We start from the raw sequence: 13,199 nt of genomic DNA on the forward strand, positions 1-13,199 counted from the left end.
ATATATTTTATAATAATATTTATAATTTTTTATATATTTTTATTTAAAAAATTAAAATTTAAATATTTTTTAAATAAAAATTATTAATAAAAATTTTTTTTTATAAATTATTAATTAAAATATATAAAATTAAATAAATTTAAATTTATTCGAATAATAATAATTAAATTTAAAATGAATTGCGCCGAACTCCTTTTTTCAATGTCTTCACATTAGTCCTGCATCCAACAAGAACATTTCCCCGTTAAGCGTAAGACTCTGTTCCCGTGCCAGGCCGGATATCAAATAAATAATTTAAATTAATTTTTAATTAAATTTAAATTTAAATATTATTAATATAAATTAAATTTAAATTTAAATAATTTAATTTTTATAGTTATCTACTCGTTTACATCCCTAAACTAGTAGCTCAGTGGCTGGATACTTATCTAGCAAGAGATTCAATGGCTGATATTTGATTAGGACCTCCAAAGATAGTACATATTGAAAGGTTTAAATTGTTAGTTTGTAGTTAGTACCTCATATGCGTGTCTTTATCTTAAGGGAGCACATTTTATATATTAATTTTGATAATTATAATAGAATATAGGATGAATTTAAATTTAAAAAAATAATATTTATTGTGAGTTTAACTTTTATGTATTTACTATTTAAATTATTTTATAAAAATAATTAATTTAATATAAGAAAATATATTTTATAATAATATTTATAAATTTTTTTATGTATTTTTATTTAAAAAATTAAAATTTAAATATTTTTTAAAAATATTAAATTTTTTAAATAAAAATTATTAATAAAAAATATGTTTTATATAAATTATTAATTAATATATATAAAATTAAACTGATTCAAATTTATTTAAATAATAATTATAAATTTAAATAATTTAAATTAATTTTTAATATTGCTAATATAAATGGTGAAGGGATTAGGAAAACAGCCATTGCGCTACTACCCTTGTACGGTGTGGACCGCCTCTAACGCCGAAGTAGCAGCAGCCTAACTCCTTCTCCCTCTCTTCATCACCAACATCTCCTGAAGACGGCGACGGCGACGACGACGAAGACTGTCACTACCACCGCCATCTGCACCTTAATCTCTAACAGCAGGTTCTCCCCTTTCCAAAACCTAGGATTTAATAACCCACCAATGCCTGGAGATTAAAGAGTATTAATGGACAATTTAACAAGTGAATTGTTAGTTCTCGTTATAATAGGGGAAATATTGCATTTTTGTCCATGACTATTGCTAATAAATTTTTAGCACATCTATTGATGAAAATTATGTCTGCGTGCTTTTTCATTTTAGCTTTTGTTAGGATCTCATGATATAGTGAGTATGTTTGTTGTTTGAGCTGCTCTGAGAAAGCAGGTTGAGTATGATAGTTTGATATTAAATATTGTTATTTAGGAATCATTAAAATTGATTTTGTTTTGATTACTATGCTTGAAGAACTGATAAGTCATAAGAAAGACCACAATCAAGTTGTGTTAGACTGACTTGTTAATAATGTTAATATACAGGGACTAAATAAGAGGTTTTATTTGAGGGTAAAATTGGATTTATCTCTCATTCTTCACCTATTTTTAACGGTTCTTTGACACAGAGAAAAGATTTAATAATGGCAATACTTAGGACGAAATAGTAAATCTCCTATAAATAAAATAAAACACATTTTTGCTTATTATTTGTTTTAGTTTTTGATTGCGATGGATATTTAGATTATATTTTGTCTGGTCTGATTTCAGGCCATGTGGAGATCACCAGCCATTTCTTCTCTTGTAAGTCTCTCTCTCTCTCTCTCTCTCTCTCTCTCTCGATTATTGTATGTTTAGTTGTATAGTTGGAGTTTAATTTCTGATACTGAATTTGAGCTAGTTGATGATTTTACAGGTTGGCCAATTAGCTCGAGCAGGTGATGCTTGGATAAGGAGTCCTAATTGCAGCTACAATACAGCGGTGCAAGCTCAAATTTCTAATATAAATGCAATAAGATCTACTTCAATATTAGAGGTGCTTTAACAAATGCATCACTAAACTACCTTATTGTTTGGTTATTAAATTTGACATAAAATAACAGCGTGTTGGAAAGTTAATGGGATTATGTTGAAGTCAAAATTTGGTATGTGATAGAATATCATGAGATCCACTTATAGTGATTTCATTGCAACCTTGGAGCTCGCATGCACAAAGGGTTATAGAAGAATATGTTGTAGATTTTATAGTAGTCATTTGATCTCTATGTACTTTGGCAGTTTGATAAACAGACATTTTAATGCAAATCTGCGAGTGTTCTTGCATTTTAACTATTACATAGAAAGCCCAATTTTTGGAAGTTAAATATGATACTTTTGACTCCCTGTGAGAAATAGCTAGGAATGAGCTTTTTAGCTTTCCTTGCAAGTTCCAAGTTAGAGAGTACAAAGAATTTTTGGTGTAAAGCATCTTCTTCTTATTGGTGTCTTCCATGCTGAAGTCAAATGGAGATCTTGAAGTCTTCTCCAAGAATCAACCTGAGGATACTCATCAGCATCAGCACAGTTTTCCTAACCACATTGAATATTACTAGGGACAATCATGTTCTTTTCCTTTTTTTTTTTCTTTTCTAAATATGGTTTTCAAGTAAATGACTTGATGTTTGTTCCAATGCATAGCGTGCATGAATTTCAATTCTTAAGTGAAATTGGGTAAGAAAAATCACATTATAAATGCGTAATTTATGTTATTGATTTGGTTGTAACATTCTAGAATCAATATGATCGCAAAGCTGCATGTGAGATTGCAGACCAGAAAGCTGGACGAGTGCAGAAATTTCAGATTGGGGAGAATGTTTCCAGGAATGATAAGATCAAATTTCTTGTAAACACGGTATGCATATGTGAAGTTTCATAGTGTCCTTATCTACTGAAAATGGCGTGTTTGGAAAATAATTTGTGTAAGCAGAGTGCTAATAATTGTTTTAGCATTTCAGCTCCCGTTACTCTTCAATTCTGTGGTATGACTTTATGCAGTCGTTTGAATGTAATATGCTTATTGTAAATGAATACATCATTTTGTGGGAAAGCAGTCACATTCTTCTAGGAAATTAATCTTTACGCCCTTAAGCTATTCATGCTCTCCCCATGTAATATGCTTATTGTAAATGAATACATCATTTGTGGCGGCATTTCTGGTGACGGCACTTCAAGGAGGTGCCGATCGAAAACCGGCCAGGCTGGTGCCTGGGTGGTGAGGTTAACTGACTTCCAGAAAACCTCCAAATGAAGGTGGCAGATCTGCCACTCACAGATAGGCCAAGATGCTTGGCTCTGATACCATGAAACAGTGATGATTAAAAGAAAGAGAGAAAGAGATTTTGAGAGAAATATACTTGATTATGTCTCTTAAACCAATTAGGGTATATATATTACTTGCAAGAATAAATTAATTTCCTAATCATATACCTATCATATCACACAATCATATCTCTAATTGTGCACACAATCACTACAAATCAAGGCTATTTATAGAAAGTATCTCAACATTTAGCTTACCTTAGGTATCAGAAAATATACCAAGTTTTAGAGTTCCTCTGTGACATTGGCATTTGGATAAAATTCAACTTTGTTCTTTCTCATTCTTCATAGGAAACAAGTCTGCCTAAAGTCTTCTATTTAACTTGAAAGACCCCTCAAAATTTATAAAATCTATTTGTGGTTGCCTTTTGTGATTTTCATGGGTGTGTGCATTTGATTTTCATGCATATTGTTTTTGTCACTGACATTTCATTTTTCACTCTACATAGTAATATATACATGATGTGCTGATCTAACTCAAATAGGTTGTGTGTGTGCATTATTATCTTATAGATGAAATTGGGTGATGCAAAGTATATGCTAGGTTTTTGGATTCAATGAGCTCTTTGTACCCTTGTATTATTTGTATAATGAGGCATTGACTGGTTCAATTGTAAGATTACTTCTGACTTACAATTTAATATATGAACATTTACCTGGAATTTTTAGTGTCTTTTCCCTACAATGGGAGCCAAAAGATTGATCTTGGTATTTCTTTTCCCATACAAATCCGACTGATTGGGTAAGCTGATGAGAACTTTATCTGTGCAGCTTCTTGATCTTGACAATAGTAGAGAGGCTGTTTATGGTACTCTTGATGCCTGGGTTGCGTGGGAGCGAACATTCCCTATTGTGTCCCTTAAGAGCGTTTTGCTTACACTTGAAAAGGAACAGCAGTGGCACAGAGTTGTTCAGGTCTCTCTTTCTCTTCCTCTTCACTCCCCTTTCAAAAAAAAAAAAAAGAGCAGCAAGCCTGATCTTCCAGTCAAGCTGAATAATGCCAGAGGCACTCCACTGAGAAACACCTTGTTCTACAGTAGATTAAAAGACAAAAGTTGTTTCATTCATGCGTTCCTCCTATCTTCAGCATCTTTTCTACCATGAAACTTTCTTTTTAAAGAGAAAACCAAAAAGAAACAAAAGCATTTAAAGCCTAATGCATTATATATATATATATATTTACATATATATTAGAGAGAGAGGGGGGTTAATGACTAATCCCAAAGTAAGAAAATTTCTAAATGGAAAGCTTCAATTTTCTGAAATAAATCTGATGATATTGATAATTATAGTGACATAACGATATTAACATCAGTTACATAACATAATAACAAAAATAACGATATGAACATCAGCTGTATAACATAATAACAAAAATAACTATGAAAATAACTTCTTAAAAGGGCTAATCCCAAAGAGAAATTATAAATAGACAGCTTCAATTATCTGAATAAAATTTGATGATATTGACCTAACAATGTAAACATTATCCATGTATCACATAAAAAACAGTAAAATAACTTACAGAATGGCAGTTTAAGATAACATAATGCAGTCCCTTTTGTTATACTATGCCCACTGGATGTTGTTGTTGTTTTGTAATTTTTTTCTTATTTGTGGCTGTTTATTAATGTCCTCTAGGTAATTAAATGGATGCTAAGCAAGGGGCAGGGAAATACAATGGGAACATATGGGCAGTTATTGCAAGCCTTAGATAAGGACCATAGAGCTGAAGAAGCACACATGTTTTGGTTGAAGAAAGTTGGTACAGATCTTCACTCGGTCCCTTGGCAGTTATGCAAGCGCATGATATCCATATACTATAGAAACAACATGCTAGAGAGCCTCATAAAGGTATGTTTCCCATGCTTTGTGTAAGTTGAAATGGATTATCATATTGTGATTTAGTTCTATTGCTTAGATGCTAATCCATTTTATTTATACCTATCATAATTCCTAATTTAGGATCAATTTATTTTTCCTTTTAGAATTGAATACTTTATTCTTTAGAGGTCTTTATTTTTAATATCATGTATTATTTAAACTCTCATGAGCTTTCTGAAAGCTTGTTTGATTACATTAATTCCACAAAATTTTATGGAATTTATTTAAAATCTACACTTAAAATGTTTGGTTTTTAAAAAATTCCATTCGGAATTTTTACATCATTAATTACATGGAATTGGTTATATTTAAGCCAAATCCTGACAATATATATTTAATAATTAGGAAACTGTATATAAGAATCCATTCACAAACAAAATTAGGAAACTGTATAAAAGAATCCATTCACAAGCAAATTTTATTTATGGAATTCCCATCTTCATTTGATCAGTGTGATGTTAAAATCAAAATCCTTAAGAGTTAGTTTTGGAGCCCAATGTCTTGATTTAGGATGATCTTTTAGTCTATAAATACCTAGTTTATAATGCTTGTTCAATTTTTTCAATCAATGAAAATTCTTGTAAAGTTTGCTTCTTGAGTTGGATGATGCAACTCTTGTGAAGCAAAATTCTTTATTTATTTTCATCTATTTTTGATGGGTGTGGTTCCTAGTACCAATCTGCAAGCTGTTCTATCATTCTATGTGAATCCAATTTTACTTTTGGGGTGTATACATCTATAATGGTATGGTCTTACCTTTGGGATCTAATTTGACTAAGGTTACTTTATTGCTAACTTTCTAACCATAGTTTTAGAAAGCTTTTAAAATCTAGACTGAATTTGGTTTTTTGTCAACTTTTTCATATATTGCTGATATTTGCAGTGCATGTAGTCTGTTTTGATTATATTGATCTCAAAACTTTCAGGCTCTAGGACGGTCCTTTGTCACTCCAACATCCAGTTAACCTCAATTCTTGTCTCAAGTCTTAACAGCATTACATTATTGGAAAAGATCGTGCACCAAGGGTTATCCTTTTGTGTAGGATACAGTTGTTTAGGGAATATCCTAAACCAAGTTTATAATAGAGTCCTAGGTTCAAAAATTCTTATGCTCTCCTTGAATGGAGGAAAGATTAGATTAATTTTCCTCTAATGTGCCCAAAATGCTGGAGCATAATTTCTTGTTGATTTTCAATGGTAAAACTGAGTAATAAAAATAATTCATTTCTTGACATGCTTTTCGTGAAAATCTTTCCCTTAGCAAGTTGTGGGGAATCTATGTAAAGAATCCCAAAGTATGAGGACTACTAATAAATTCCAAATCTGAAATAAGAAGATTTGGTAATAATTTTATAATGTTGTATTAATTTGAGAAATTGGTTGCAAAGTTTAGCCATTTTGTCAAAATGAAACATAATATTTAGTATTTAATAAAATCGAAAAAATAGTTTCAATACAATGCTAGGATTATCCAATATGATGATTTTGTTACAGAAACAACAATTGATGTACATGTATAAGCATACAAATTTTTGTCCTCACGATATTCGTTTTTTGTTCAAAAGTTGCATGTAATAGAGGAAGGTTAATCTTATTGTAGCTGAATTTGCAGTGTTTAGGTCTTTTAGGGCTGTTATTGTGGACAGCTGCATGTGATATACATATAATTGTAATTTTTAATGGTTTGAAACCTTTTATTAAGTTACTACCATAAGTTGAAGTTGGAGTTATTCACTTCTTATTTCCTGATAAAATGATAAGTTGAAATTCTGTTGCACTGTACTAACTTTTGTTGTCTTGTCACTTGGATTTCATAGCTTTTCAAGAGCCTGGAAGCTTTTGATCGCAAACCTCCAGAAAAATCAATTATCCAGAAAGTGGCAGATGCATACATGATGCTAGGTATGCTCGAAGAAAAAAAGCGTGCACTGCAAAAGTATAATTATCTTTTCCAAGAAACAGAGAAAGGATGCCTCAAGAAATCTAGAAACACCTCATCTAAGAAGAAGTCGGGTAAGCCCTTCTTAAGCATGATCATTGATATGCCAATTTCATATCACAAACAAATCACATAACTTAAACTGTCCTAGTCATGCCAACAAACAAAGAAATTGTCTAACATGAAATTCATCATTAATTTGAGAACTAGGATAGTGGAGAGCTTCAACAAATCTAAAAGTTGACTAGCTGAAGTTTAACAGCAGCTACCTAATTAAATATATGATGTATCCTTTGGTTTGAGACATGAGCATATACCTTACCTCATTAAATATATGCCAAGTCAAGTTCTGCCTGTGCTCATGTCCAAAGCCGCATAAATAATTTCCATTTGTTAAGTTCCATGTCCTTGTTATCTATATATTAGCTTTCGGGTTCTAGTGGAGCTTGGCAGTGTATCTGTGTTGCTATATTCATGAAGAAAAGGAGCTCTTTGACTCGATTCATTTTTTGCTTCTTTAGGGCACAGAAAACACACATCAAATTCAGAAGCCTGTATGGAAAGCTTACAATAACCAGAGTTATCCCTTTTTCTCCTATGCATGAATACCTCTTCCATGGCTGAGCATCTTTGCTTCTCAGTTGCCATACCATGAAACACTTTGAATCTTTCAATGTACTTCAAGCATAGTTAGCCACTTGAATACCAATGCTTTGGGGCGTGCATTATATTGCAAAGCAGCAAAGATATATTGATTCACTTAAAAGTTATGCTACACCAAATCCCAAGTTTTCTTGCTTCCAGGATGATGGTAACAGTTTGATTTGTGGAAGATTATCCAAGGCTGGGATCTTGTACGAGTGCTGGATTGTTGTTGGTTGATGGTTGTGTTTATCGAGCACATTTCTTCTTTAACACTCCTCTTTAAAATGATCAAATGCTTTCAAGGTGCGAAGGAGATGCGATTTACAGGTAATATAATCCACAGTGATTCTCCTTGGTATTAAATCCGCCATGTTCTTTGTTTTGGCTTAAAACTGCCAGCGACTGTTAGAGTATTATTGTGAATTTGTTGTGTGACCTCCTTTCCTTTATATGTTCAGCTTCATCATTGTGTTTGGACTGTGATTTGTCGACTTCTTGGGAAATTCAAGGTGGAAAAAAAGAGAAAAAAGAACAGTACCTGTCTGTATTTATGTCTACTAAAAACAATGAAATGATGATTTTGCATTAATTTTGTTTTATTTTTTTTCTTTTTATTGTAAAAATGTTTAGAAGCTATTTTTCTACTTGGATCGACATTTTTATTTTTTTGATAATAAAATATCATTTCCAATTACTTTTAATTTAAGCAACATATTGAAGATCAAGCCTTCTTTTCCAATAGTGAAAATGATACTTCATAGGTACGCTTGGTTAATGTGTTAATACCGTGAAGTAAAGCAAGACCTATAAGGTGGCAATACGTTACAACTTTTATCTGGAAGAAGGTATGAGCAAAATGCAGAGAATTCTCCAGCTTCCTGCTGCCTCTCTCCATAGCCAGAATAGGTGGATTTTGCTTGGTCACCAGCCAGGTCCAATGTGTTTAACGATAATCTCAAAAGATAAGTAGTTCATCCCAAAATCCAGGATTTTGTGTTGATAGATTAAGGAATATTTCGGCAACTGAGGAAATCTCTATAAGCGAGGGAATTATTGAAGATCCTACATGTTATTCAAGTAGAGAATGTTTAGAGCAAATGAGTTTAGTAATGAGGGAGGGACTTGTGCATCGCTACAAAAAGTTATGATAGAGATACGTGGTTAAGGAAAATATGTAACAGCTCTGATACCACGTAGCTAGAATGATGCATTAAATCATTGCTCATACATTTCTTCCACATATCAGCCAGCAAGTTTCGTGCATGAGCTGGTGATAGCCGCATTGAGCATCACATCTTAAAGCACGAAGAAACCAATTACCAGGTTGTATCTTGAATTAGCTACATAAAAAAGAAAAAGAAAAAGAAAAAGAAAAAAGAAAGAAAGAAACAAAAAGTCTTGGCTTGTTTCTTGAGACACTAAGGTTGTATTCAGCATTTATTTCAAGCTAATAACAGTGAGCAATTGCCATTTGCAATAGAGATGGCAATGTCTTTGGAGGTGTTCTTTTGGCAAACTGTGGAAATGAATATAATTATAGTTCAGTTCCTTGTGTGTTTCAGCTGTTTCTGTTGTCAAGTCTCAATGGCAATGGAAGTAACCTCACAGTTTTGCAGATGGTATTGCAGATTGCTTTGCAGAAGTATAAGAAAATATCTAATAGCACTGAATAATCCCTTTTTTTTTCTTTGAATAACTATTAACTAGATATATTATAAATTAAATGCCTCCTATTCAGAAAACATTAAATTACTTACCAAAAAAATTTATTTTTGGTTATTGCTATTTATCTAAAAAATACAAATCTACTATAAATTTATCTAGTAAAATATATGAATCGTTCTATAACTAGAGTTGTATATTCATAGACAACATAAAATTAAGAAATTATATTTTAATTCTAAGATATTTAAAGTAAGTTTTATCTTTTGCTATTCTCATTGATTACCAATAATTTACAATCAACTCTCTGGATTTTGTTAAAATTAAGGATTTAATATTAAATCATTCAATAAGAACAACTATATATTTTATGAAATGAAATAAATTAAGATATTTTGTTGAAGAAACGTTAGTTAATTAAGTACTTAATTTAATTAACAATTAGAAACTAATATTAATTAGCAGTTAGAAACTAATATATTTTTAAAAAATAAGATGCTTTAAAATTAAAAATATGAAAGTTAATAGAAAACTATATATAAAAATATTCAATAAAAATATATATAACAAATAAAAATAATATCCCACACATATGAAAGTAGAAAGGAGGGAACAATAAAATTATCAAAACTACCCATTATAGTTTAATTTTATTATAATAAATAAATAAATTTAATTGGTTATTAAAACGAGAAAGGTGAAGAAGCAACCTCATTACACGGATTGATCTCCCTACGACCACTAAGTCCTACAAATTTATCCCTAAACAACAATAAAGGACATTTATCAATTAAATGTGAACCATCATAGGCTTCCTTGAGGAACACAGTACTTCTAGCACCTTTGTTGGTCATATAAAATATGCCATGATGCTTTATCAAACAAAGCAGTAATCTAGATGGTAACAAATACTCGGAATGAAATGCATCCAATTGTATAGAATTCAACCTCTTTTCCATAGTTAAGCTAAGAAGTTCATGAAGCACAGCCACAACACGTTTTCGTGCCTTTGGATCAGCAACTTCAAATCTCCTTGCATTCAGATATGGAGAAGGGAATTCCAGTCTATGCCACCTCTCTAGTTCATCAAGATAATTCGCATTTGGCCTAAAACCAGTAGGAAAACACATTTTAAAGGCAAATGGACCCAAGAAATTACCATCCTTTGATATTCTAACCTTCTTCTTGGGCGGATTGGAGAGAGTAACTCCTTCACTTGTTAATCTTTCCTCGCGAACAGTGACTGCTAACGTAGAATCCCAGTTCTCCAAATGAAGATAAGCTTTCCCACTGACATCTTTCACTGAAAAAAATTCTGGGTACTTTGGAATCAATGATTTCTTGAAATCTTGGGGCAAACCTAATTCATTCTCAATGAATTCAATCTTTTCTAGTGGCAACCTACAATCAACTGCCATCATTAACAACTTCCTCAAGTTCTTAACCAGAATGGGTTCCATTAACTCCCTAGCTTCAGCTTCCTCGTTGGCAACCTTCCTAGCCTTCTCAGTGAGTGTAACAAAAGGAGGCGCACGACTATCAGCACCAACATGGAATATTGAAGGATACTTCTCAATGACAGCCATAAAGTTCCATTTCTGGACAAAGCCAACTTGCTTCTCAAGGTTTCGTAGGAGGAGATGTTGGTGTTTTTGTGATTGAATAATGGCTTTAAGGTGTAAGATAAGAGATGGCTTCTTCTGTAAGTCCATGACTCGATCAAGCTCATGGACTCTATGGTATATCTTCTTTTTGGGTCTTCTTCCTCCACTTGATTTTTGCTTCAGTGATATCAACATTGCACTTGATTTTTGAAATGGAAATGGGAATGCAGAGACATCTTTTTTGTATAAAAGAAAGGATTTCGAAGATTGATGGAAGCAAGAAAAAATGGATGTTCTATGCATGTTGGAGGGAAAAAAACAGGTTTCAGTGAGAGATAAAATCAAACAGTTGGAGTGCAGTATGGCTATGCCTTCAGATGTGCTAAAAAATTACTACATAAGGTAAAATAAATACTAAGAATTCCAACAGCCAGGCATGACACTGGTTTTAGCATATAGCACTAGAAATTGAGATTTAAGAGATCACCTCCTGAAATCAACAGGAATAGGATGACCATTGAGAAGGAAAGGGGCCGATCAAAAAGGAATAAAGAATCCGTAGAAGTGAAACGCAGCATTTTCTTTTGCTTGTGTTGTTCCTGTACTTTCGTGAGAAATGGGCTTAATATAAAAAAGTTAACATTTACTTAAAGATCGAACCTCTAAATCTGTCTGCCATGAAGCACAAGAAAGAATTGTTTCCCATATGACTGCTGAGTTGTCCATGTGCAAGATTAAAATATTTCAATAATGATTTCAATCTTTACATAAATCTGTTTCTTAAATATTATTAGTTAAAAGTTCTATTTCAGGAAAAACAATTTTAAATGTTTGGGTTAATTTATAATTATAAGAAATTTTTTTCTAAATCTTTAATGATGAAGATTTTACAATTTGTTACAGCCAACAAATTAAATTGTATTTAAAAAAATTAACGATATATTATAATGTAGTCTTCAAAATTTTATTTAATTATTAAAAAAATTCTTTAAATAAATGTTTTTATTTCAACATATTTTTTTAGTCATTTGCACTATAAAAATTTCAAATATTAAAAACTTTAAAGATTATAATATTTTATTTAATATTCAATTAATTAAATATTTTATTATTTAAAAATTTTATAAATTAATAGATCATGTAATTATATTTTAAATGTTATCTAGAAAATAAAATTGTTCATTTTTAGAATTAAAAGGTTATAAATTTATTAATAAAAAGAAAACTTTAGAATCTTTATTATAATACATCACTTAAGTTTTTTAATTCAATTTATTCCTCATACTATATTTGTAATAAATTGCAAGAATTTTTTTTTTCTTGAAATAGGGGTTGGGGGAGTCGAACCTTAGACCTTTCAAGGCTACAGGATGCACTTTCCACCAGACTAAGCCTTGGAGTGCATAAATTGCAAGAATTTAATTTTATTATTCAATAGTTTAAAATTTTAATTATAAAAAATCAACATATTAGTTGCAATTTTCCATCGCATAAATGTGACGAGGATATGTTGTGGGATTGATAGTTTATTAATCTTTTTCTTCTTCACGCTCTCTATTTACCGTTGGAAACTATGATAGCAGTCCATATTTAGAGGATAATAATCACGTATCATGAAAAGGCACTTCTTCCAAACAATTTCTCATAAAGTCTGCTTTTCACGCGCAAAGAATTGAGTGACTTATTTAGACAGTCAAGGTATGAGACTGTATTTGAAAAGTTAAAGTTGCTAAGCTTATACAACTTGGCAAGTCAATGATTAATTGTGAAAGACGACATAAAGATTCTACTCTCATTGTGTGTTGGGGTTATGGAAGACATAAACCATCTTTTCAAATATTATCATAAAGCCAGATAGATATGAGGTCTATTCTGGGATTCGATTCCTTGCAATTTCTATATACTAGATCGATAAAGGACTGAATACTGGTGCATCAGATTTATGTTCATAACCAAATTTGATCTCTTCTTCCAAAATTTGATCTCTTCCTCCAACAAGTCTTATGTGTATTTTATATTTATTGTGAAATCATGTCTAACTTTATAGTTATTGTGAAAATGGAGAAATGATTGGACTTTTAATGGTTCAATCTTATTTTTGAATAATAAATTTGGTTAAATTAAGAG

The 13,199-nt window shown here is 31.3% G+C and overlaps 2 protein-coding genes across 6 annotated transcripts; one reads left to right on the forward strand and one right to left on the reverse strand.

Moving 5' to 3' along the window:
- The first annotated feature begins 938 nt into the window (after positions 1–938).
- Positions 939–8,395, forward strand: LOC110628653 (pentatricopeptide repeat-containing protein At4g18975, chloroplastic). Of its 5 annotated transcripts, XR_002490090.2 has the most exons (10): positions 941–1,112; positions 1,752–1,784; positions 1,897–2,016; positions 2,752–2,871; positions 4,110–4,253; positions 4,980–5,192; positions 7,040–7,235; positions 7,683–7,850; positions 7,966–8,133; positions 8,265–8,395. XR_002490090.2 is itself a non-coding variant. In XM_021775437.2 (8 exons), exons 2-8 carry the CDS (start codon positions 1,755–1,757, stop codon positions 7,733–7,735), a joined length of 876 nt encoding a protein of 291 aa, XP_021631129.1. In that variant the 5' UTR covers positions 941–1,112; positions 1,752–1,754; the 3' UTR covers positions 7,736–8,395. The 5 variants fall into 5 exon arrangements, 1 of the variants encoding a protein (XP_021631129.1); XR_002490091.2 differs by lacking the exon at positions 7,683–7,850 and having other exon boundaries at positions 940–1,112; XR_002490089.2 differs by having other exon boundaries at positions 7,683–8,133.
- Positions 8,396–10,092: 1,697 nt separating this feature from the next.
- Positions 10,093–11,812, reverse strand: LOC110627867 (protein WHAT'S THIS FACTOR 1 homolog, chloroplastic). Its single transcript, XM_021774241.2, has one exon. It carries the CDS (start codon positions 11,373–11,375, stop codon positions 10,152–10,154), a length of 1,224 nt encoding a protein of 407 aa, XP_021629933.1. The 5' UTR covers positions 11,376–11,812; the 3' UTR covers positions 10,093–10,151.
- Between the last annotated feature and the right edge of the window lie 1,387 nt (positions 11,813–13,199).

The sequence above is a fragment of the Manihot esculenta genome, chromosome 12 (assembly GCF_001659605.2).
Source record: "Manihot esculenta cultivar AM560-2 chromosome 12, M.esculenta_v8, whole genome shotgun sequence".
Lineage (NCBI taxonomy): Eukaryota > Viridiplantae > Streptophyta > Magnoliopsida > Malpighiales > Euphorbiaceae > Manihot > Manihot esculenta.